The sequence below is a fragment of the Pyxicephalus adspersus genome, chromosome 3 (assembly GCF_032062135.1).
Source record: "Pyxicephalus adspersus chromosome 3, UCB_Pads_2.0, whole genome shotgun sequence".
NCBI lineage: Eukaryota > Metazoa > Chordata > Amphibia > Anura > Pyxicephalidae > Pyxicephalus > Pyxicephalus adspersus.
The window spans coordinates 122,775,197-122,799,255 of record NC_092860.1 but is presented as its reverse complement, the minus strand read 5'-3'; the positions used below and the strand labels follow the sequence as shown (position 1 = coordinate 122,799,255).

At 36.4% G+C, this 24,059-nt stretch overlaps 1 protein-coding gene and 1 long non-coding RNA gene across 5 annotated transcripts in view; one reads left to right on the top strand and one right to left on the bottom strand.

Moving 5' to 3' along the window:
• The window catches only part of KIT (KIT proto-oncogene, receptor tyrosine kinase), a 40,399-nt gene extending 26,843 nt beyond the window's left edge, over positions 1-13,556 (top strand). The window contains exons 14-21 of the mRNA XM_072406232.1: positions 3,020-3,170; positions 4,315-4,394; positions 5,665-5,786; positions 6,564-6,686; positions 8,691-8,802; positions 9,708-9,807; positions 10,715-10,820; positions 11,185-13,556. Of these exons, the coding sequence (XP_072262333.1) occupies positions 3,020-3,170; positions 4,315-4,394; positions 5,665-5,786; positions 6,564-6,686; positions 8,691-8,802; positions 9,708-9,807; positions 10,715-10,820; positions 11,185-11,313 (923 nt within the window). The 3' untranslated portion in view covers positions 11,314-13,556. The remainder of the gene's footprint in view (positions 1-3,019; positions 3,171-4,314; positions 4,395-5,664; positions 5,787-6,563; positions 6,687-8,690; positions 8,803-9,707; positions 9,808-10,714; positions 10,821-11,184) is intronic.
• The window catches only part of LOC140327070 (uncharacterized), an 86,027-nt gene continuing 62,045 nt past the window's right edge, over positions 78-24,059 (bottom strand). For 3 of the 4 annotated variants that reach the window (XR_011919978.1, XR_011919976.1, XR_011919977.1), the window contains 2 exons: positions 16,468-16,579; positions 78-1,604 (listed from right to left, as the gene is read on the bottom strand). This is a non-coding gene — a long non-coding RNA (uncharacterized lncRNA). The remainder of the gene's footprint in view (positions 1,605-16,467; positions 16,580-24,059) is intronic. The other variant, XR_011919979.1, reaches the window with a different exon arrangement.

Sequence of the window (24,059 nt, the reverse complement as noted above, 5' to 3'; positions counted from 1 at the left end):
GCACATGCTTTCAGTATCTAATTAATAGCTGTATGTTACAGGAAACTGCTATTCATATATTAACCACAGGTAATCGCTTTCTTCTAATAAAGTTTTTATTCCAGCATTCTAAAATAGAAAACATAGCAAGTATAGCGATATAGACACAAACAGGTTTTTCCATTCCACATTATTGCTTCAATTTGCAGAATGTTTACTAATCTTCCCACCATCTTTTTTCAAGATCAAGCAATACTTGCTGCTTTCTCAGGCTATCAGTGGGAAGCTGTGGTCAGCATATATTGGCTGATGGGACTTCCCTGTTTTAGTAAACAACAAGATAGCAATGTTAGTATTATTGAGTTGTATGAAACGCTGTACATGGTTTCCTGTATGCGACAAAGCATTGTGTTATTATATTTATATTACATCAGCAATAAACTTGGCTTTCCTCATGCTAACAATGAAGGAAGCTGGATACTAACAAACAATACTATCTAAGGTTACGTTCCTACAAAGAAGGGCCCACATTCAGTCATCTTAGGGGGCCTGCAGATATAAAAACTGCATCTACAAAGTGAACATGAAAGCCTAGTGGTTAAAATGTTAGTTTTGCATCATATTAACATTTGCTCCTAATTGTTATAAACAATTCTATATTAAGAAATGTACTTTAGTATATATATATATATATATATATGTTGATCCACATTCTGGGTATCATTGCTCCATGCTGGTAAATACCACTGACTTGTACCATATTACATGCCTGTCAATAGAGTGGGATCATGCATGTGTAGGTGAGGATCAGGGCTAGAAAAGACTGCCCTTTTAGGTCTATAGTCATCCTATGTCATGTAACGGCTAATTACCGTACTTAACTTTTTCACACATAACTGTATTGCTGCTCCTGCCTCCTCTTTATAAGCCAAACTGCAGATATGATATATATTTGAAATAAGTTGGTTATGTTACTTAGAGCTGGTAAAAAGGATTAAACAGGGCTGTCACAGACGTACCCAAACATATTGTACATTAGCCACCTGGAAGCCTAAGGGGTTAATGATAATCACGTAATTGCAAGGATGGCTTAAGCCTTAATGTGTGACTAAGCCTGTGTGGAGCCAGCAATAAGTAAAATACTGTTATGTAGGGTTGTGCTGCTCAGTGTGGAGCATAATAAATGCATTATTATTATCAGATGGAGGCACAAACCTATTTAGTACAGTTTATGAAGTGATTGTCGTTAATTGTCAGATATTCGCCAGTAAACATGTGCCAGGGCAGATAACAAGGCATCTCCAACCTCTTCCTGTCTGAGTTCCTCTTTATGAGGTGGATACAGTGGCAATGTGGTTCTACCAGGGAAGTAGTGAAGTTTTGTAACTAAAGAGAGTTGTGATCACAGCATTGTCTGATTTCATCTCTTTACCCATTACCTTTGTTTATTTGCTTTCCAGACTTGTCTCAGTCCCATGCTATTTACCTGACTTGCAGCTGATGCAGGCACTATTCCTTTAGGTGGGGGAAGAGATAGGAACTCTTCTTTTTTTTAACTAGAAAGTTATTTTCATTTATAGGATTTTTTTCCTTTCTTTTTTGGTTTATATTAACACTTTGGATTCCTGAAATAAATCAGAATTGTGTTCATTTAATTATAAAAATGTGGAAGATATTTTTTATACATAAAATGTATTCCCTTCAGTTTTGGAGAACTTTCATAAATCAGGGCAAATACATCACCTCTAACAACACAAATCTAGCATGTGAGTTTTAGCTACACCAGGCAAGAAAGAGATGGAACAAATGATACAGATAGCAAAACAAACTTGACCAAGGTTCTAACTTTTTTCTGTTTCAGTAGAACATTTTTCTTCTTTCTCTGTCCACCATAAATGGCTTTATCATCATTTCCCGCCCTTCAGACAATGAAATATCATCCCAGAGTGAACTAAGACTGTAATAAAACTGAGGACAGTTCTAACTCTTCCCCACTTCTCCTTTTTAAAACCAACAAGAGCAATTACAGAAACTCGCTTATGATCATGCACACATTGTAGCGCTATTAATAAATAAGAAAAATTAGAAGAGTAAGTCATTCCGTCAGCATTGTTCCATCGGCGTCTTTTAACATATCATCACTTTTCTTAGGAATGTGGCTTAAACATGTTTATGCTCCTTTAGCTGGGCTGCAGTGCCTAGAACACACTGTTATTTGCATTCTTTAAGCATTAATCATTAGATTTATCTGGAGTACCTATTAAGTTCCAGTATGAAATGTTTTTCAGTGGGATGTTTTCCAAGAACCCTATCTATTGACTTTTGTGTGTCCTTTTTACCTCGGATTCTCCATACCTATTAATTTTGAACCTAAACCATTTACCTTCAGTGCCTAACATTGAAAAACTTTAGTCTGTTTTAGCTTGGTGAATATAAAGAAACAGAACAAATGTTAAGGAGCAACAGTATGAAAAAAACAAAGCCATTTATTCTGCCATGGCTTTTAAAGCTTTTGAGTAACGTCATGATTTTTTAAGGGTGTAGCAGTTGTGGTAACCCTGCAAATCTAAAGCCTACTAAATGGCAGACTGCATTATTCTAAATTCTGAAGTGTAAAGTGCTCTGTCATACTTTCAAACACATCAAGCAAAGATTTTGTATATTAACAAAGTTAAGCCATTATAAAAGTTATGTTTATATGTGAGCTTGTTACATTTAAAGCTAAAAAAAGAAGAAATGTTTTGTAACTCTGAATCACAGGCATCATGCATAAATGAGCTGAGCATTCACTAGGAATATCAATTAGTCGTAGGCTTTTATTTTTGTATGTAATTTATACCCTACAGATCTTTTGACCCTATCATGGTTTATCCTGCGTGCTCATAGTTCTAGTAGGCAGTGATTTGGAGTTGTAAATTTTCATTTGTTTTTCTATGACCAGACTTGATATAGCAACGTTTGGAAGTGCACTGAAGTGTCACACATGTGTAAACATAGTGTTCACATTCATACCATTTGTGTATCATTGTTTATTCACCAGGACCAACCCTCGTCATCACTGAATATTGCTGCTATGGAGACCTTTTGAATTACTTAAGAAGAAAGCGTGATTCCTTTATTTGTCCAAAATTTGAGGATCATTCTGAAACGGCGCTGTATAAGAATCTTCTCAATTCACGGAACAATGTTTGGTGAGAAAGCACATGTTTTTATTATCTTTATTAATAATTATAAACAGGATTTATGTAGTGCCAGTGTATTACACAGTGCTGTATATTAAATAGCGGTTGCAAATGACAGACAATGAGACAGGAGGAGAGGACCCTGCCCTGAAAAGCTTACAAACATGAACTACAGGCAGACAATGTAAAACACAAACTACATGCATAGTTACTTTGTCAAAGGATTTGTATTCCCAGTTGTCTTTCTAGTTACGAGATATACAGTCTTATGTGTCCGAAAATGAGTCCAGATTTTTTTTCACTTCTGCTGCAGTTTAATAAGCCATAGAGGTTATATCTCTATTCCGGCCAATGACTGGAGAGTGAAAGGAGAAGCAGTAAATAGATACCTATCTATCACTCTTCCCTCAGCATGTTCTTTATTAGGAAATGAAAATTGCACCACAGATGGCTGCCACTTGTTCTACTAAATACTACCCAAGGTTGATGCCACATTAGATTAACAGACTTGTACTGCTTATAAAAAATATATTATTTATGTATTAATAAAAATACACATTCTTTCAACGCTGGCTTTTAAATCTGCCTGTACTGCACCTTTATCAATAAGGAAACCTCTTGTACAGCCTTATCAACATTCTGAAGAATAAAAAGGAATACACTTGACCTATAAAGGCTTTTGTAGGGGGTCAAGTTTAGTGTAAACCACATTGGTGTAACATTTCTCTAGGGACTGATCTATTGTTCATCACTGGCTGTCTTCTCCTCCTGATACAATCTAATTGTTAAAACTTCTGCTTCTGCCATCTGCATTGACTTTATAAGACAACAGCAATGAGGCTGCAACATAAATACGATATGATGTACAAGAGTGCAGAAAGTGCAGATGTGGTATAAGGGTATCACATATAAAAGAATAACAGCTTACTCTGGCGTATTGTTTATAACAGTGCTGGTGCCTCATTGAGCCTGAGCAGTCAGTAATTAGACAGGCATCCTGTACTGCATAAAAATATGAATGTAAGGCTTTTGTTATGCTTGTTCTTTTGCCAAACCAAACAGCACGTATCCTTGTCTTTGTTCTTAGAAAGACATTTGTGGAGTTGTAAACAAGGACAGTGTTTTCAATCCTATCCTTCCTCTTGTCTTACAGTGATGGGATAAGTGAGTACATGGACATGAAGCCAGGAGTACCTTATGTAGTGCCAACTAAATCCGACAAGCGGAAGTCAGGTGAGTTCCTTTGCAGCTGCAATGATTCTATGTGAATAAAATACTTCATAGGAGAGAATGTGTGAAAGTCACTGTTTGTGATAATTATAGGTGAAACCCCTCATATTGTTTTGATAAGGGATTAAATCTTTCAGGAAAGCTTTGTATTAAATGGTCCATTTCATGAACACACTAGGTCCTGGTGGAAATTTAAATTAGGCTTTTTTATGACTATTTCTAGTAGTATTTTGATATTGAGGTTATGAATACAGTCTATGTCAATGTTTACAATTTTCCTTTTTTCTAAATGTAAATGATATAACAGCTCCTGCCTCTGAATTGAGATTGCAGTTTTGGATTTTTATCATAGTAGAGACTGTATTTTATGAATTTAATGTAGATGTGAACTCCAACTAAATAAAATTTATTATACTTAGGAACTGTGCATCTTAAACAAGTGACATGGTTTAAAAAAAAATACATTGTTTTTACCATTTTGTATCCATTGCTACATCTCGGTGCTGCTGATCTTCTGTAGACTTTCTGTAACAACGCTCCATTTACATGTATTCACTCTAACAATGGCTGCATGCCATTTCTCAGGGTGGGTTCTTGATAATGACAATAGTAGACCCTTCCTGCGTAATATGTATTAAAACAGCCACACAATAGTGTTCAATGAAAGTCCACTAATTTGGATGGGAGATGTCTTCCCAAGGACTTTTATGACGGGTCACCAGGTATTGTTTTAATGAAAGCTACAGATTTAAAAACATTTAGAAAGACTTGTCAAATTACATTAACATGTTATTGTTTGAGGTTTTTCTAAGTGGGTTTACATAAACATTAGATTAAATTATCAGTATCTTCTTTCTCAGGAAAAATAGAACATATAAATTCAGGGAGAATACACAAACTCCTTTCAGAAACTAGCCTTACAGAGATAAAGACTAATGTGGCCAGCTAAAAATGCTAACTACTGAGCTGTTTTTCCACCCAAATAAATGACCATTTTCTTTTAACTAAGCTTTGGCTGCCATTTATACATTGTTTGAAAGAAACACAATTTACACCAACATGAAGGCTAAATGATTTACATTTATGGATAATTCTGTATTTCTTTAAACTTAGCATTTTTTTGTTTACATTTCACATAGTTTTACTAGGCAGAAATCTCAGTAGCAAAGTCTTTGTTTGCTTGTATGGACAGATTAAGTGATGATTGCTTAGATCAGAGTCATGTTTGTTTGAAATGTTTTGTATAACCATTTTCATGGTTTATCTTCAACAGGATCTTATGTTGATCAGGACATCGCAATGCCCGAAGAGGATGATTTAGCTCTAGATACAGATGATCTGATTAGTTTTTCATATCAAGTTGCACAGGGCATGAACTTTCTGGCGTCTAAAAATGTGAGTTAATGCACAGAAACATGCCTACATTTGTATTTGTCATTGGGCTACAGTTACTGTATTAGTTGTATAGACAGGCAAACCCTCAAACCCTCTTCAGTAACCTATAAAGGTCCCCATACATGATCATTTATAAACAGTCACACCTTTATTGAGAAGGGCAATAATGAGAATATCAGAAGTTTCTACTTTGTTGCGTAAGGGATATCTCAGACTTGTGGTCTACAACCACATAGTTACCTGCCCCAGGACGTATAGCAAACTGCTTCTGTGCATCCAAGAGCAGCAAACTGCAAAAGAATAGATCACTTTTACATACATGGCCTTTGCGTTTTCCCTGACAGAGCAGTTTTTTCTCCAAAATAGGAAAAGCAACTGCATGGTCAAAATCAGGAATTCCAAGAAACATACTGCAAAAGCACCACAATGCAAACGTATGCTCAAAATTATTCCCAACCATTCATTCTGTGGAATAGGTATAGTTGTGGGTGTGGTTGAGCATGGGTGCTCGGGGAATGGTTTTTGGGTACTGCATTAGGACCCCAAAAGAAAAGAGTATTTTTATACTTTTCTTCTTTTACTGCACAGTATCATCTCCACTTGGATAAAATTTTTGTTTTTGTAAATTTTGACTGGATTTTTTTTAATGAACTTGCGAGTGAAATGAAATGCTGGTGTAACAATTACACATTTAGCCAATTACCCCCCTTATTATCCATCTGGAAAAAAAAAGGTTGTTCTTAGTAGGTGTTCTAAAAACATTATTTTTCTTCACAGTGCATTCACCGAGACCTTGCAGCAAGAAATATTCTTCTAACACACGGTCGTATAACGAAAATCTGTGACTTTGGCCTAGCCCGAGACATCAAGAATGACTCAAATTATGTGGTTAAAGGAAATGTAAGTCAAAGCAGGTGTAATTTAGTTAGTGTCACTCAGCATTCTCAAATTGACTTAGAAAACACAGAGAAGATAGCAAATCACATCAGGACGCACTCTCCCTTGTAGACTCCATAATGATTTCGGGATATAATTTAACATTTCATGTAAAAATGACACTTTAGTAGACCTGTGAGACATATTTTTGATGTTCTTAATGGAAGGATTGTACATAATGTACTTTTCAGTGAAAATATAAAATCTATTGATTGTCCTAAACTGATTACCCTTGACAGAAAAGGTAGCACATCTCCAATAGATGGAAATGATATAGGTGAACCTATATTTCTAAAAATTGTCGTTTTCTTTAATATCCTATATTGATAAAAAAATGTAATATTTATTAGGAGATGTGCAGTGGAAGGAATTTTTTTTTTTTTTATACCGCCCTAAACTTTTCATCAATACACTTTGCTATGTGAAATAGGAACAGCTGTTAAAAGTCATTACTAGAACCAGCAGTTTGAGATAACATCTGTAATATGAGTTTTTAATGGTGTACCCCAAGGGGAAAGGAAGGCAAATAGGACAGGAGTACTTCTGCCTGTTTATGTAAATTAAAAAATGTTAGTTTAAAATGTTAAAAATAGATAAAATGGTAAAAACTAGAGTTATATAATCCACCCTGTAAAAAATAAGTATGGTAACGGCAGCTTTATAATTTACATTTAATGTTTAGATTAGAATGAATCTTGTAAGTACCATTATATCTTAAAAGACTTTTCTGTTCACCACATAAATGTTATTTAACAGCAGGATGAAGGCTGGCATATTAAGAGCCTGTGTTGATGGCACAATTAAAGACATTTCTGAGCACATTCAGAATCACATTTGACATGCTTCAAGCTTGTTTTGCATTCCCAAAGACTTGTATTGGAATGCAAAACCTGCTCAAAGTATACAAAAGCTCATCAACACAGCCCCAAAAGTCTGCTGGACATTTGTATTTATAGAAAAGTGCTAAAGCATCTAAAGAAAAAGTAAAAATTAATCCACAGATGTATATAACACTTGACATATACATTTTCTTTCTTGCTCTGCAAAAAATCATGAAAGATTTTAACTAACGTACAAAAAAAATCCTATTTGCATTCTTTGCAAACCAAAACGACATTTTTAAACCTGAAAGTTTAGACAATAAGCCAATATCATGATTAAGTATGGCAACTTTAATAGCAGTGGGAGAAAGTAAAGAGCATGAGGAGTAGAGCATGTAAAAGTTAAACTTATTTTGACTTTTACTGAATATGGTTATTCAAATATAATACCAGATTCTATGTAATTCTATTGATAAAATTATGGATGCAAATACAAAAACATGCATTACTTATCCTAATGAAGGATTCACTGGGAAAAGTTTTCCTAACTGCTAAAAGAATAGAAAACTTTATAACACGTCTCAGAAAATTAGTTTTATATTAGTTTAAGTCAGTTTGAACTTTTTTTTTCTCCCCATACAAAGAAAGCTTGTTTAGAAAAAGCAGAAATATTCTCCTGTTTTATCTCCAGAAAAAGATTGAGTTAAGATGTAAAACACAAGACAGGCACAGAGCATATAAAAATGTCGTTAAACTCCGTCTGTGTTAAACAGAGATTCGGCAGATGAAACCGAAATTGTGACAGCAATGTTTGTTTATGTTTGAACAACAAAGTGATTTGATCTGACTTGTAATATCAGCAAATACTAAAGTAAATTGCCCAGACTATCTGAAATACAATCTGTTACAACAGACATTTCAGAATTTGAAAATGTTGTAACAACGTGATTTGTATAAGGAGAGTAACTGTTGTGGCCTGGCCTTTTTATTATCTAGGTTAGTAGAACTGTGGTATAAGAGGTTTTCTAGGTCAGAAAATATTTACCAAGCTACCTTAAAGCAACATTCCATTACAAATATATCCAAATATGAATACACAGTCATCATTGCCGCTGATTAACAAGAGCTCCTATGATTGTTTTCCTAGGCTCGGCTCCCAGTGAAGTGGATGGCTCCTGAAAGTATATTTCATTGCGTGTATACTTTTGAAAGTGATGTCTGGTCCTATGGAATACTTCTTTGGGAGATCTTTTCTTTAGGTACGATGCTAATGTTTTAACTACAATAGTAACAATCACAGATGAATGGTAAAATATGGTAAAATTTAAAAGGTTACTGCAGCTAAATTGATTTGACATTTTGGATGGATCCAGGCAGGCTTCAACACCCATTAGCTTGTTATAGTAATAAGATATCTGCACCTGAGCTAAAAGGTACACACGCATGCCATGAACATTACAAGAGCTAAGAGCCGACAATAAGCAGATGATCCAAACCAGGACTTACAGCATAAAATCATATTGGCAATTGGTGTGCACAGGTTTACTTTATGTCTTATCTCCAATCAAACTGCTAAATATACAATAGGAGCAGTTTTACCTGCCAAGGGATTTTGCTATTCTTTTGGAAATATTTACACATCTTTGCCATAGTTAGAATTGTTCATACCACCACTCAGGACAGTCAACAAACAACAGGAAACTTATGAGCTTATCGTTTTCTGCCCCACTTCCTGTCAGCAAGATTACTGTTAACACATGTGTAGGCAGCACATCTGATTGGCTTTTATCGGTTCCCAGCCTTCTCCCAGTTTTGTAGGCGCTTACAGTAGGTGAATGCAGCTAGATACACTAGTTGCGTTTGTAAATATATTTAATTTTCAGCTTTAGGGAGGAAAGGTCAGCATTTAAGAACATTGAGCGTTTGTGTGTGTGTGTGCGTGTGTGTATAATATATATATATATATATATATAATTTTTCTAAAACGTGCCCAGATAATTGATTTTTACATATCCAGATACATATATTTTTTTTTATTTATTGGATTTCTAAGGTTAGTGCTCTTCTAGTTAAAGTGTATATATTCCCTGTCCAGATAAATGAATAGTTTCTTGTACTCTGTTCTGGCTTTGTTGTAACATTTCACTGTTTGATTAATGTACAGGAAGCAGCCCTTACCCTCACATGCCAGTGGACTCCAAGTTCTACAAAATGATAAAGGATGGTTACCGCATGTTAAGCCCGGAGTGTGCACCAGCAGAGCTGTAAGTAACCGCAGAAAACATTTTATTTTCTCTTACATGCTTTCGATATAAATGCACAAAAAATATGAACTTTTGATTTTTTTTTTCAAGAAAACAGGCAAATTTTGGCACATTTAACACAGCTTTAACTTGTAAAAACGAAGTCATATTTCTCTATTATTGCTTTTTAGATGTACTTTGTTGAGTAAAACAAGCCACCGGGAACAGGTAGAAAGGGTTTTGGCACACAAGTATTTGCGTGTTGTTTTGCTAAAAACCTCTACTTCCTGGTAACTTTTTGTGTTTAGTTCTGCTTTAAAGCACAGACAATTTCACTGCTATACTAAAGGAAAAAAAAAATCCTAAAGCTGACCCTTAATCACCATTGTCCTCCTATAGCTCAAAAATTTTTCATGATATATATTTAGTTGGTTTGATGAGTACATGATCTGACCCAAAATACAACTGGCTTTAAAAAACCTTTGAAAAATAATGTTTTTACAAAAAAGTAAAACATGCATCATAGCCTGGCTTCCAGTTTTTGTGCAAGCAGCAGTGATCTCACTGTGGCTACCAGCAGAGCTGGACATTTGAAATCCCATCGGAATTCACTTCTCAAATATACTGTATTCTCACAAGATATCTACACACTATCCCTGAATATTCTGTGTCTTCTTTAATTAAGCTTTACAGTGATATGAGATGTGTATTTAACAAGCTATGCTTTCACAGTATAGAATCATTTCAGTTGATTGATTATAATGTATTTTTTCTACAGGGATCATTAATTGATCCAATATTGCTGTGTGAAATATATCAGTTACTTTTTTTGACATTTTTGTGGATTATGCCTAAAATCTTATAATCTGTGTATGTATTTTTTTTTTAAATAAATGGCATTGTTTATTGAAAACCTCTTTCTTTCCAGGTATGAAATCATGAAGAGTTGCTGGAATGCAGACCCAGTGAAGAGACCAACCTTTAAACAGATTGTACAGATGGTGGAACAACAGATGTCAGACAGCAAAGGCCATGTAAGTGCAATTCCTCTTTTAAAAAGACACTAATTTCATCGCAAAGAACCAAATGAATCAGCTCACAGCAAACAATCAGCAATCATATTGTTATTATTCTGAGTGCTTAATCAGTAAATCTGATGGTGACTGTACTTTTTGCACTTCATCTTCCTTGTTTGTACTTGCTTAATAAATCTTAAGAGTTTACTCATTTCTGGATTTGTCAACTAAGCACATTATATGAAATAGATCTTAGTGTTTTCTGTCTTCTTCATGCTTCATCAACTTTAATAGAAATATGACTGTTGGACACACTGTAATTTGTAGTTTTTTAGATAGGTTAAGAGCTAAGGAATAATCTTAATTTTTTTTCTTTCCTTAGAAACAAACATATTCAAACACGTCTCCTGTCTGTCCGAATCACGCTTCGGTGGATCACTCAGTGAGGATCAATTCCGTAGGAAGCAGCACCTCCTCCACTCAACCATTGCTAGCACATAGGGATTGCTAAACGGCAGTTCATGTCACCTTCAGCTGCTTGCGGACCCTTTTTGTTGCATCATCACACATTCTTCCATATACAGTGATACCACTGATCAACATATTGATGGTAGAAGAGGAGATACAATGTAGCTGCTGAATCTTAAGACAGATCAGTCACTTCCAGGGGGCCCAGACATGTCACAGAATAAGAATGACAAGCTATCAGCAACATCCCCTGCAGGAAATGTGATATCTGAAGACACAATGACCTCTGTCTATGATCAGATACTTTCATGTGTTGTTCCTTTACGGAGACGGCTTTGTGCGGACACAGAAGATGAAAGATCAGCCTTTCACAATGTTTTTTGACGTTATTGGATGTAAATGCTAAGATCCATGCTTCAAACCCACTGAAAACCATAAACTATATCAGAGCATTGTTGGGGACTGTAAAAAGCAATGCTGCTTGTAATATAGGAAAGCATGCCAATGTTGTGATGTCTTGCTTAATTCAAAAACAGAATCCTATTGAATACTTTACACACTTTCAGCCTTAGTGAGAAAATATTTGTTAAAAGAGTTCAAGCGTTCTTATTATATACACCTTGCAAACGCTGGTAACAAGGAGCACAGCATGGTTGCTCCTGCTATGGTAATACAGTTGCACAGCCTGCTAGCCAATGCACTGCTGCTAACTAAATTTGAGACTGAACTTTGGAAATTAAAAAAAATATTAATCATGCAATGCTTTCCCTCCCTTCTGCAAGGGTTACATGCTCATTTTGTCTGATAAACAGTGGTACAAATTTGCCCTATTCCTCTACTATACAATGCAGGACCAGCATTACATGGTAGAATGCCGAGGGCCTGTCTACATACCAGACCACCAGGCAGAGAAAAGTACAAGGTACATAACTGAGAGGTGTAAGTTTATCTCCCTATTTATCATCCCCTGGAAAAACAAGCACTTAACCCTTGCAGTGTGGAGGTGAACCAACTTTAAGCATAAAAGATATTTTTTTCTGGAGTTCAGCTTCAGCTGTCATTTAATACAGCTCTTTGAATGCTTACCGTTTTTCTTCCTACTGAGATGGTTTCACAAAGACTATTTTGTATTTATTAATAATTTCCATGCACTTAGTCCTAAATAGGAGATTTGGCAGATTTTTTAGTTATTAGATTTAAGTTATTTAGGTTGTTTGCCCTTTGAAGTACTGGTGAAATGTCATGCCAAGTTATGGCAATATGGGAGCTGAAGATAATAGTACATACACTGGTCCTGTTTTTATTATTTTGAGCTCTATCCAATGGCTAAACTAATGGAACTCATAGCCTAATCACCACTGGCTTAATATCATACATTTGTATTGTACTAACAAAATAATAACTTCACTGTTTTAGCCATTAAAAAAAAAGAATGGTACTAAAGGTCCTCATTCATTTGTAAATCATCCAAAGATAGGATCTTTTAGACTTTCTGATAATAATTTACTTCTATATATGAGTGACCACTAACTTTCCATTCAATAGTTATACGCTTGATTATTATTCTGGAGAGATAGAAGATGGAATTGTTCAAGAGCCAGTTCAGTAGGAGTATGCAACTCTCGAACTACCATTTTTGTTGTCCCCAGCACATAAAGGCAGTAATGGATGGTTTTATGTGTTATATTATGAACCCCCTTTATTAGAAAGCCTACAATTCCTTTAATTAAAGGTGCACAATGCACCATCCCCTGTTTGCACTGCATTTGTCTTTGCTGTTTTGCACCTTTTGAAATGTTAAAAAAAAAACAAAAAAAAAAAAACTTGCTTTGACTTCTTGATGTTAAATGACTAAATGGTTCGGAGAATGGTTAAAAAAGAAAATTCCTCTATAAGACCTTGGACAAACTAAACCAACATTTCTTTGCAACCAAACCATTACTACTAAGGTACTCTGGGGGCACTTAGTTGGAAGCTTATTTTAATAGTTTCAAGATGCTATATTTTTGTACATTTTTTTTTCTTTTTTTATTGTAGTTATTACATTCAATGTGACTGGTTGTTAACATTCCTTTTTTGTGTTATTTTGTTTCTGTATATACAGGAATGTGACTAGAATTTCATTTTGCAACCCCCCCCCCCCCCTTTTATCCCTACAAAGTATCCAAAGTATTTTTGTATGTATGTAAATAGATGTAAGTAGTGTTGCAGGTTTCCAGAAAAATTGAGATATATTGCCTGATTATTAAGAGCTGTTGTTAATAATAAAAAGTTCTGTGAATGTTATGCTGGATTTTTACTTTTTTATTGAATATTTGTACTGACGGTGTTATACAAAAATGTGTGTGTGTGTGTGTATATATATATTTATATATATATATATTATATAATATATTATATTATTATTATTATTATAATAATAAACAGGATTTATATAGCGCCAACATATTTATTACACAGCGCTGTACATTAAATAGGGTTTGCAAATGACAGACTAGTACAGACAGTGATACAGGAGGAGAGAACCCTGGCCCGAAGAGCTCACAATCAGTCAGGTCCATGAATATTTGGACAGAGACAACTTTTTTCTAATTTTGGTTCTCTACATTACCACAGTTAATTTTAAATGAAACAACTCAGATGTAGTTGAACTGCAGACTTTCAGCTTTAATTCAGTGGGTTGAACAAAAAGATTGCATAAAAATAAGAGGCTGGTGTGGGCAATTCCTTTGTATGTCATTATCAATTAACTCAGTAATGCCAAAAGACCTGGACGTCCACGGAAGACAACAGTGGTGGATGATCGCAGAATAAATTCCATGGTGAAGAGAAACCCCTTCACAACATCCAACCAAGTGAACAACACTCTCCAGGAAGTAGGCGTATCGATATCCAAGTCTACCATAAAGAGAAGACTGCATGAAAGTAAATACAGAGGGTGCACTGCAAGGTGCAATCTACTCATAAGCCTCAAGAATAGAAAGGCCAGATTGGACTTTGCTCAAAAACATCTAAAAAAGCCGACACAGTTCTGGAAAAACATTATTTGGACAGATGAAACCAAGATCAACCTTTACCAGAATGATGGCAAGAAAAAAAAGTATAGAGAAGGCGTGGAACAGCTCATGATCCAAAGCATACCACATCATCTGTAAAACATGGCGGAGGCAGTGTGATGGCTTGGGCGTGCATGGCTGCCATGGCACTGGGACACTAGTGTTTATCGATGATGTGACACAGGACAGAAGCAGCCGAATGAATTCTGAGGTGTTCAGAGACATACTGTCTGTTCAAATTCAGCTAAATGCAGTCACATTGATTGGGAGGCGTTTCATATTACAGATGGACAATGACGCAAAATATACAGCCAAAGCAACCCAGGAGTTTATTAAAGCAAAGAAGTGGAATATTCTTGAATTGCCAAGTGAGTCACCTGATCTGAACCCAATTGAGCATGCATTTCACTTGTTGAAGACTAAACTTCGGACAGAAAGGCCCACAAACAAACAGCAACTGAAAGCCGCTGCAGTAAAGGCCTGGCAGAGCATTAAAAAGGAGGAAACCCAGCATCTGGTGATGTCCATGAGTTCAAGACTACAGGCTGTCATTGCCAGCAAAGGGTTTTCAACCAAGTATTAGAAATGAACATTTTATTTTCAGCTTTGTAATTTGTCCAATTACTTTTTAGCCCCTAAAAAGAAGTGATTGCGTAAAAAAAGGCTTTAGTTCCTCACATTTTTTTGCAATCTTTTTTCAAACCACTGAATTAAAGCTGAAAGTCTGCAGTTCAGCCTAATCTTAGTTGTTTCATTTAAAATTAATTGTGGTAATGTACAGAACCAAATATTGTAAAAAGTTGTCTCTGTCCAAATATTTATGGACCTAACTCTATATACATATTCGTTCAACAACAAAAAACAAAGGATTCACAGAGCACTATAGGTTAGGTAAAGAGACAGGTGCAGCCTGCCTTAATCCTTCCTATGTTTAATAGAAACCTAAGCCTACATTGGGATCAGATGAGTTGCTGCCGAAGAATTATTCGGTTGTTTGTGCAAATTGCACCTTCAGCCTGTATATAAAAGGCCACTTCCTACAGGTTTTTAAGGAAGAGAAATACATACCTTAGGAGCCTTACACGTCAATTTCTGGTTTAAAAAGAAAGTTCAATATTTCGTGTACTTGACAGAAGAACAGAAAAGAGTCCACACAAACACATTCAACCTCTCAACCTTAAGTTCTTTCATTCATTTATGATACATGACAACAGATTAGTCTATATACATTGTAGGTATAGGTTGTTACTGTATGATATAAAGTGGTTGGTATTCTAAAGGTGTTTAGTCTATTAACTTATCAAAATGAATTCTCACTCTGCAAGTGATAAGTCACTTATCTTAGATAATAGCTGACTTTGGTCATCCAAATATGCGCAATCAAAAAATTATTATTGTTTTACTTTTTCCTATACAGGATTGGTCATTCAAAATGCAGAGTGAATTTTCATTGCATTCACTAAACTAAATAAATTACCCTTTGCATAACGATACTTCATGTGAGCATCCTAAACTTCATAGTAAATGAACCCTGTATAGTCTGCAAACGACAACCACTAGGAACATTTGGAGATATGTGAAACCCATTATCTTAATGTTGCATTCATCAGGAATGGTTTGTAAGGCATGGCTGTACATTCATGTAGCCACATGCAAAAAGTGCAGATAAATAGCACATATGTGCACATAGCACAGCACCTATGTGAAGACCCTAAGCCTTGCCTGATGTCATATTATAGACAAAAGGGCCCCATCAGGTCATGAAGTGGTGAACTCCATGCAAAATCAATGTTAGTCTTTGTCATAGTTCCATGCCATAAGAATGATTTACTGGGGATCTATATTTTTTTAGTTTAGTGGATGTGCATTCCCTTGTGAAGCAATAAACACAATTCCTAATGGTAGCTCCCATCTTCACACACAACCCCCAATTATTTCATAAACACTCTATTTTAATATTTTGCATTGTTAAGAATTATGATTAGGTGGTGCAAATGCTCAAATGCCTTTCAGTTGATTATAGATTTTCACTAAATAAAAAGATATCTCTACCACATTTACAATATATATACAGAAACAAGATTGTATGTTAACATTTATTAGGGAACATTGCAGACATCTTGAATACAACCTGAGTTTACCTTAGTTAGCTTGGCTTCTCCTGGAAAAATAGGTGGCTTTTGCATCTTACATTCGTTGTCTGCACTCCTGGTCTCTCTTGGAATATTTCTCTTTCAACATTCTCAATAAACTCTAGGTAGTTATAAAAAAAATCAGTTAATGATGGTATGCATATAAAAACATTAAAAATGAACACCTAAATCAAATAGTGTTGGTACCTTAAGTGTCTTGATGTCAGCCTGCATTAATGTACTACATAGCAATGGACAAACTGGCAAAATGAGGACCAACAATGGGAACTAAAAGTGCTCTACTCCAAAAAATTTAATTTTCAAAAAAATTAATTTGCAGAGAAGTAGACTTTTTGTTTTTGATCTGAATTGTTTCATTTTTAAGAAGCAGGTCAGTTTTTCTTCCAGGTTTTGCTATATAGCAGTAGCTTGCCACAGTCCTCTACGTCTCCCCAAATGGCCCTTTTAGATGGTGAACGAACTTTCTAAACACAGTTCTCTGTTTTGAGGTACACGGCGGCATGAGACTACACTTGCCCACTAAATTATCATTCTACACTTATGATATCATTATAAACACTAAGAAGAACAAAGAAACAATTTTACAGAGAGTTCTGCGGGCCTCTGAAGAATTTATGTAGCCTGCACACAGTACAAATTCTGATCTGTATACCTACCTTTATTTCATAATTAAACCACTTTAGGTCAAAAGTTTGGTGATTTTTTAAACATCAAACTTTTATCTCAATCTTGTAATGAAACTTTGATACAAGTACGTTTGTCTAAACAAACATTGGAAATGTATCAAAAATGTTTAGAGAACTTGCAAAAATCGATGGATTTTTCTCATCATTGTGCAAAAACTGAGGTTCTGCATTATAACAATGAAGTTTTTCCATAGTAAAAATGTTGCAGAGCTGAGGGTTTTGTTTGCCAGGCAGTCAAAGCTAGGTCAGGTCAGGGAAAGTGAAGTACTTAAAAGAGTTTATGGCCTTTCATGAAATCTTACTTTGGACAGTTTTCAAGAATTGAGTTGTTCATTTTTTTTCTACAAACATCTAAAAGAGTAACAAGTTCATTGATTGTCAAACAAAAATCTTTCTGAAAATTTCATGAAACAAGAAGCCTGTGTTCTTGTTGAAAGATCTAATTTGCATCTGAAACTTACTTTCTTTTTCTTCAAGGAGAATTGCATCTAGACTAAAATCACCAATAAAGTCACTTAATCTGTGCCTATGCATGGACTGATACCTTTCTGGCCTATAAATGCCAAAAGTTTAAAACTACATTTTAGCAGAAAAGTGCAGATATGAAACTTTTTGTTAATTCATGAGGATCTGTGGTTTGCTTAAATTGCATTTCATGATAATGGTTCATTGTGGTCTAGGGAACTACAGAACTACAGTCTACAGGTTGATCTTATATATTTCAATTTATAATTTAGGGGCTCTTATAATAAAACAGGGAATTTGACATTCCTCAAGCATTCCCTGATGGGAAACAAATACTGCCATTAAAACACAAGAACCTGGAAGATTCTGACGAGGAAATGTTTGAGAGAATCTCTGATCCCCTGTTTTAAAAATTGAGCCCTATATATAAGCTATGGCAAATGAGTGATCTGTAATCCATTTATTGATTAAATAACATACATAAGATACCAACTAAAATAGGAGCTATCAAAAGCTATTGAAAACAATCAGTAAATCAACCCATATTATGATTGATTGTTAGTTTGATCTTTCAGAAATTTTTGATAAATTGCATCTATTTACCAGCACAGAAATTGATTAAATGTTCATCATTTTGATCAAATGGAAGTCTTATTTACAAATCCTTTTTATTCTGATCATTTAGTGGCTTTGAATTATTTGATTGAATTATATTGATTGCACCAATATATCGGAACATGTGAAGACATCTTTACAAGCATTTTCTTCCAAGCAAACTTGCAGTTTTGCTCCTAGCACCAAAGCCTGTTTTTTCTATGGGGCCTGGAGCTGGAATTAGATCCAACACCATGCTGAGTAATGTATTCTTGTTTGTCCGCATAGGACCAAAGGTGCTAGGGCAGCAACAGAATGCAGTAAGTATACCTGACAAATAGCACATCCCAGACAGTGACACTGACTTTACATATGTGCAGGTCAGGGGGGAGCAGATGTGCATTTTAGTATATTGTATAAGTGCTTATGTTTATAAGTACACTTATGCCTAAATGGGGAAAATACACCTACTGAAATGCTACAGCCTTTCATTCAGTAAAATGGTTTTCCAAATTCTGTTGAAAAAAACAAAACTTTCTTTAATGCCAATTTATTTTGTCTTTCACAGTTTGTATTGGTAAATCTGTAACTTCAACCACACCAGATAGTAAAATCATCATGTTATTATCAAAGTGGTGTTTGCATGTTTACCCCAAGGATAAACAATCCCAAATTTCAAATGTAAAAAAATTATGTATTATTATTATTATGGAGGTTCCTCTATAGAAGGCAATTTGCAATAGAAGGAGATGCAAGAAAGGACTGTAAGTTAACTTTGTGTATAACTGGGCACTGTGTTTTGTGTTCTGTTTACATTTATCATTCAAATGCCTAAAGTCAAATTAATATTTCTTCTAATGCCACATCTGGCAGAACAGCCAAACCTTAGAAGGCTCCAAGCTGGTGATGACAGCGTGGACATTTCTCTCTTCCTATTATACAATATTGACACGCTGAAATGATGTATAAGACATCTTCAGAAGAGCTGCTTTAACAAACAGGAAAGTTGACTTTTTTCAGAATGTGATGTGAGATAGATTTCTTGTGTATATAACAACACTATTGTTACCATAGTTTAAAGGGGAACTCTATTACAGAGAATTGTAGTTATTAGAAAATCCTAGGTAAACATAAATTCTACCAGGTTATATGCCTTTAGTATTTCTATTTAGGCGGAGAAAGTACCACTATTAAAGTTTAGACATTGGTTTCCACCAAGTCTTTAAACTTGCAATTAGCAACACATAGTGATAAGACAATGGACTTTGTAAATCACTGCACAATAGGTTGGTGCTTTATAAATATTGGCTAATAATAATAACAATAATTGGTCCACCATTCATCAAAATATGAAATAGGTATTGGGAGTACTCTTATCCTACATATACCAAACAAACTTGTATACTATATTTATATATATAATATATCTTCTTGGAAGCTGTGGCTGTCTTGGATTTACACATTAAAGTATATCAGGAGATGGGGAGGGGATGCTTTAAATAAAATGGGAAAGGAGGTAAATAATATAGTGAATTGTTATTGTAATTAAATAATTACAAGTATCCAGCTGTACCTGACCATAAACATAGAGCACTGCACATAAGAACAGTAATGCACTTATAGTATGGAATTTATCATCTTTATCATTTCAGGACACTGGAAATCTATGACTTGCAGTGATGGGGCATTAGATGACACTATACTGGCATTCTAATGTCTATCCATTTTTTTTACTATCACCTATCTCTTGTAGTGCCCAATGCCATAAATAAGGCTGCCTCTGTATACCATAAAATAAGCATGTACATACTAAAACTTTAACAATCACCTTTTCTTAACTGCTTCATTGTGATCCAGTAAATATACCACTAAAATCATGTTGTTTTAATTAATTGTTAAAAAGTCTAGTTGATCCTGCCCAAACCCTTATGTGCTAATAACTTTCTGTGTTCTCTGTTTATTCTGCACTCTATTCATTTATCATTGTTCCCATAGTAGACTACATTTTTCTCTCAGTAAAGGTGTACTTCAAGATTCAAGTTTCTATTCCTAATTTAGTCTTTTTACTTGACTTTGAAAATGCTTTACTGGAATTTCAAAAAAGCAGAAGAATTTGCTGTGCGACATTGCATTCCAAAACCATGATGACTATAATTATGTTAGAATGCAACAAGTTACTTTTCTGAATGTGTCATTTGAGTTCAGCACTATATTGTAGACAAGTATCAATATCTTAGTTCATATTAAAGTATTAATTTGCTGCTTGTGCATTGTAATATGTTTTTCAACCAGGGTTCCCCCAGAGGTTGCTAGTGGTTCCTTGACCATTGCACAGTTCATGACTCTCAGGTCAGTTTAGATGATATTTTTGGTTATCTGTAAGGGTGACACTCTTCCCAATGGCCAGTAATATATGAGACATTCTTTCTACTGACCACCATGCTCGCTGTACTGTGAGCTGTGGATATATTAATTACACAGGTCAACAAAAAATTAGTTTTGATAATGATCAGAAACCACAGCAAACTTTTCTAAATCAGTTTTTCAAACAGATTTCGGATCTATTTTCACTTTTTCTCTAACACATACAGTTTAACACAGGTTAACATTGTACGTGCATGTAATTTGTACTTAAACATAAGAACCATTTAAATGAATGTTAATACATATTCAATATCAAGTAAACTATGGCACACTGTGGTAAAGATATACTAAACAGTGTCAGTCAGGTACCATTGTTTCCTCAGAAATGCTTAGAGTATGATTTTCTTGTGCATCCTTTGTCTGGATTGTCGCTGTACAGCATTCCAGAAACCTTGGTAGCAGTGCTCCTGGTGAAAACATTCTCCTTGTTTGTCACTCACTATACCAAGATTTTTTTTTTTTAATGACATGTGACAACGCAGTTTCTGGTATGAATCAAGCAGATTCTGAACTCTAAAACTCTGTTCTATGCAGGTTGCCCAGGAAATTTTCACACAGCCACTTGAATACATCTCAAGGTTCTCGCTCACCTGCTGAGAGACATTGCTTGAAAACATCATCCTGCAAACAGATTTGATCTGTGGCCCTATAAATATCCCCTCCTTCATTTTTGCAGTGCTTATGTTTGGAAACTTCTCAACAAGGTGCTGAAAACCCAAGGAGTTTGGTTTACCCATGGCCTCTTCATTAAGGTTCTTCATCAACAAGGTTCTTCATCAAGCCTAACTTGATATGGAGAGGTGGCAGAAATATTTTATGCGGATCAACCAGAGGCAGAAACTTGACACTGCTTGTTCTGGGCTGGTAAACTTGGTTTGGAATTACCATTATGCAGTAAGACTGCTTTCAAGCTTCTTTTAGAGGAATTAATGAAGATACGCCATTCAGATGGAACATGCTCGTGACAAACTGTTAAACAGTGTATTTATATCATGACAGTAGCACAGTGAGCCAATATTAGTGAAGAACGTTGTCAAGTTATGATTCTGTTATCTGTAGTGAGTTACAGTTACACCCTTTGCAAGAAGTTCTGCTTTGTCTTTGGAGAGATTTAGATCACGAACGAGATCATTCAGCTCTGCTTGTGTAAAGGTCTCTGGTTCTGATACTTCATCAGCCAAGTAGTCAGGACCAGATGGTTCGGGGTTGTAACTGGCTGCAACTCCAGTGCATTCCTCATCACTAGGGATGAGCGAGCGAGATTTGTAAGTTTGATCTTGCGGCGAATCGGGCCGTTCTTGCTTACCAAACATTCAAACGAGGGAAAATGCAAGGGGCGGGAACGGCGATTATTTCCGGTGGGAATGGCACGGCTGGGAGTGAATCATTTGCTCCCAGGATGCACAGCAAGGCCCAACAGCCCAATCAGGAAAGATCTGAGCACAGGCATATATACAGGGAAGGAGGGAGGGGTTAGTCACTCCATCTTGTGTTCTGTGTCAGAAAAAGAAGCAGGGAGAGAAGTGCACTGTGACAGGGACAGGTTAGGAGCCTTCTGTATATCTTGAAATATACAGATTGTGCAGTTTTTGATGCTACCTCCTGCTATCTAGCAAATAAGGCAGAAACATTTCTGTCGTACCTTCCAAAAAAACAGATATTTTATTCTGACAGCACTTGCTATCTATCAAAAAAGCCAGAAAAATTTCTGTATTTCTCTAAAAAAAATACAGATATTTCATTCTGATACCACTTGCTATTTACCAAAGAAACTGTTTGGTACAGGTGCATTTTTTCCCAAGTTAAAGATGAGTGGTAGACGCAGGGGAAGGTGTGGTGTTTGACAACCTGCCGCATCTGGCACGGCCATACCCCCCTGGGAGTCTGCCACTGTAGGACAGCAGCAGCAGCAAACCGTTGGAGGCAGCAGCACAAGTTGTCAAACAGGTCTGAGATGTGTGCAGAGCACCAGTATGCAGGTAGATTTATTGAGAGGGCGTACTACAATTGTACAGCCACGTCATGTTCAGAGTATTGTGGACTGGGTCTCAGGGGTCTGAAGTGCAGCAGGCTCTGATCACATTTGGGTACAACATCCCTGCTTTCCCACATGCGCAAGAACCATAAACCAAAGTGGGAGCAGTACTTGCGTTCTCTTGAAGGAGGTGTATCCATGTCATCGTCTCTTCTTCCACCTCCATTGACTCCTTCCACACTTCCAACTGTCATTGCTACTACGTCTCAGGAGGTTGGTGACAGCCAGACTTCAAGCTGCGAGGAAGTATCAGCTTCTGGCCACAGGTTTCGTGGTGTCAGACGACGTTTGTCACTGAAAGATGGGTACTCACTCGAGTGACCCCTTCAGCTCCCCTAGCTCCCAGTCTCTTCGGCCCACTCTACCGGAGTTCTGCGCAAGGCATCAGGCTATGGGCCCAACCAACAAAAGAGTAATCAAACTCAATTCATGTCTAGCCAAACTATTGGCCTTGCAGCTAATGTCGTACAGCATTGTGGACTCTGCTCCCTTCCATGACCTGATGGCCTGTGCCAAGCGTCCGTGGAATATACCAAGCAGGCATTACTTCTCCTGCACAGCTGTTCCCAGTTTACATGCACATGTAATGGGTAACCTCTCCCGGGCATTGGAATTCTCGGCATCTAGTCAAACCCACGTCACCATGGACAGCTGGACAACCAGGCGCGGAGCTTTCCTTCACCACTCACTGGGTGGCCTTGCATAGCTCAGTGGGCTGTAGTCTGCAAGAGGCATTGCAGCACCTGGTACCCCCGCCAAGGGGTGTGGTGGGAAAGCATGGGCCACCCCAGTCCTCTCCCTTCTCCTCCTTCATTCCTTCTACTGGCAAACCCTCTCTTTTCGACACTCCTCCTGAAAGGCCAGCCTGCAGAGGACACTGTGGTTAAGCAGGCACGCCACTACAGACGGCTCCCTCAAGCACACACGTTGCCAGGCAGTGCTGAAACTGGTGTCTTTGGGAGAGAAACCCTTGTCCACTTTGCACAGAGAGGTTGAGGCTTGGCTGATGCCCCCTCGGCTCACAACAGGCAGTGTAGTGTGCGACAACGGGGCCAACCTTGTGGCCGCACTGCGCATCTTTCTGCTTGATAATACCCTGTGTGGCCTGATGGAAATTGGTGATTGGAGAGGTGGGGAAGAAATGGGGGAAGAGGATAAGGGTGACATTACACTCTATAGCGCACAACTAGAATCAGGAGAAGCAAAATAAAATTTGTGTATCTTTTTAAGTTCTGTGGTAATTTGGCTACGTTGTGTTTTTGTTGTGAATGAACCACATACGTAACAGAAACTGGATCATTAGGGCAATTTCTAGGCATGATGACAGATGAAATCAATCGCAGTTAGTGCGATCTCCAACCTAAAAAAAAGAAAAC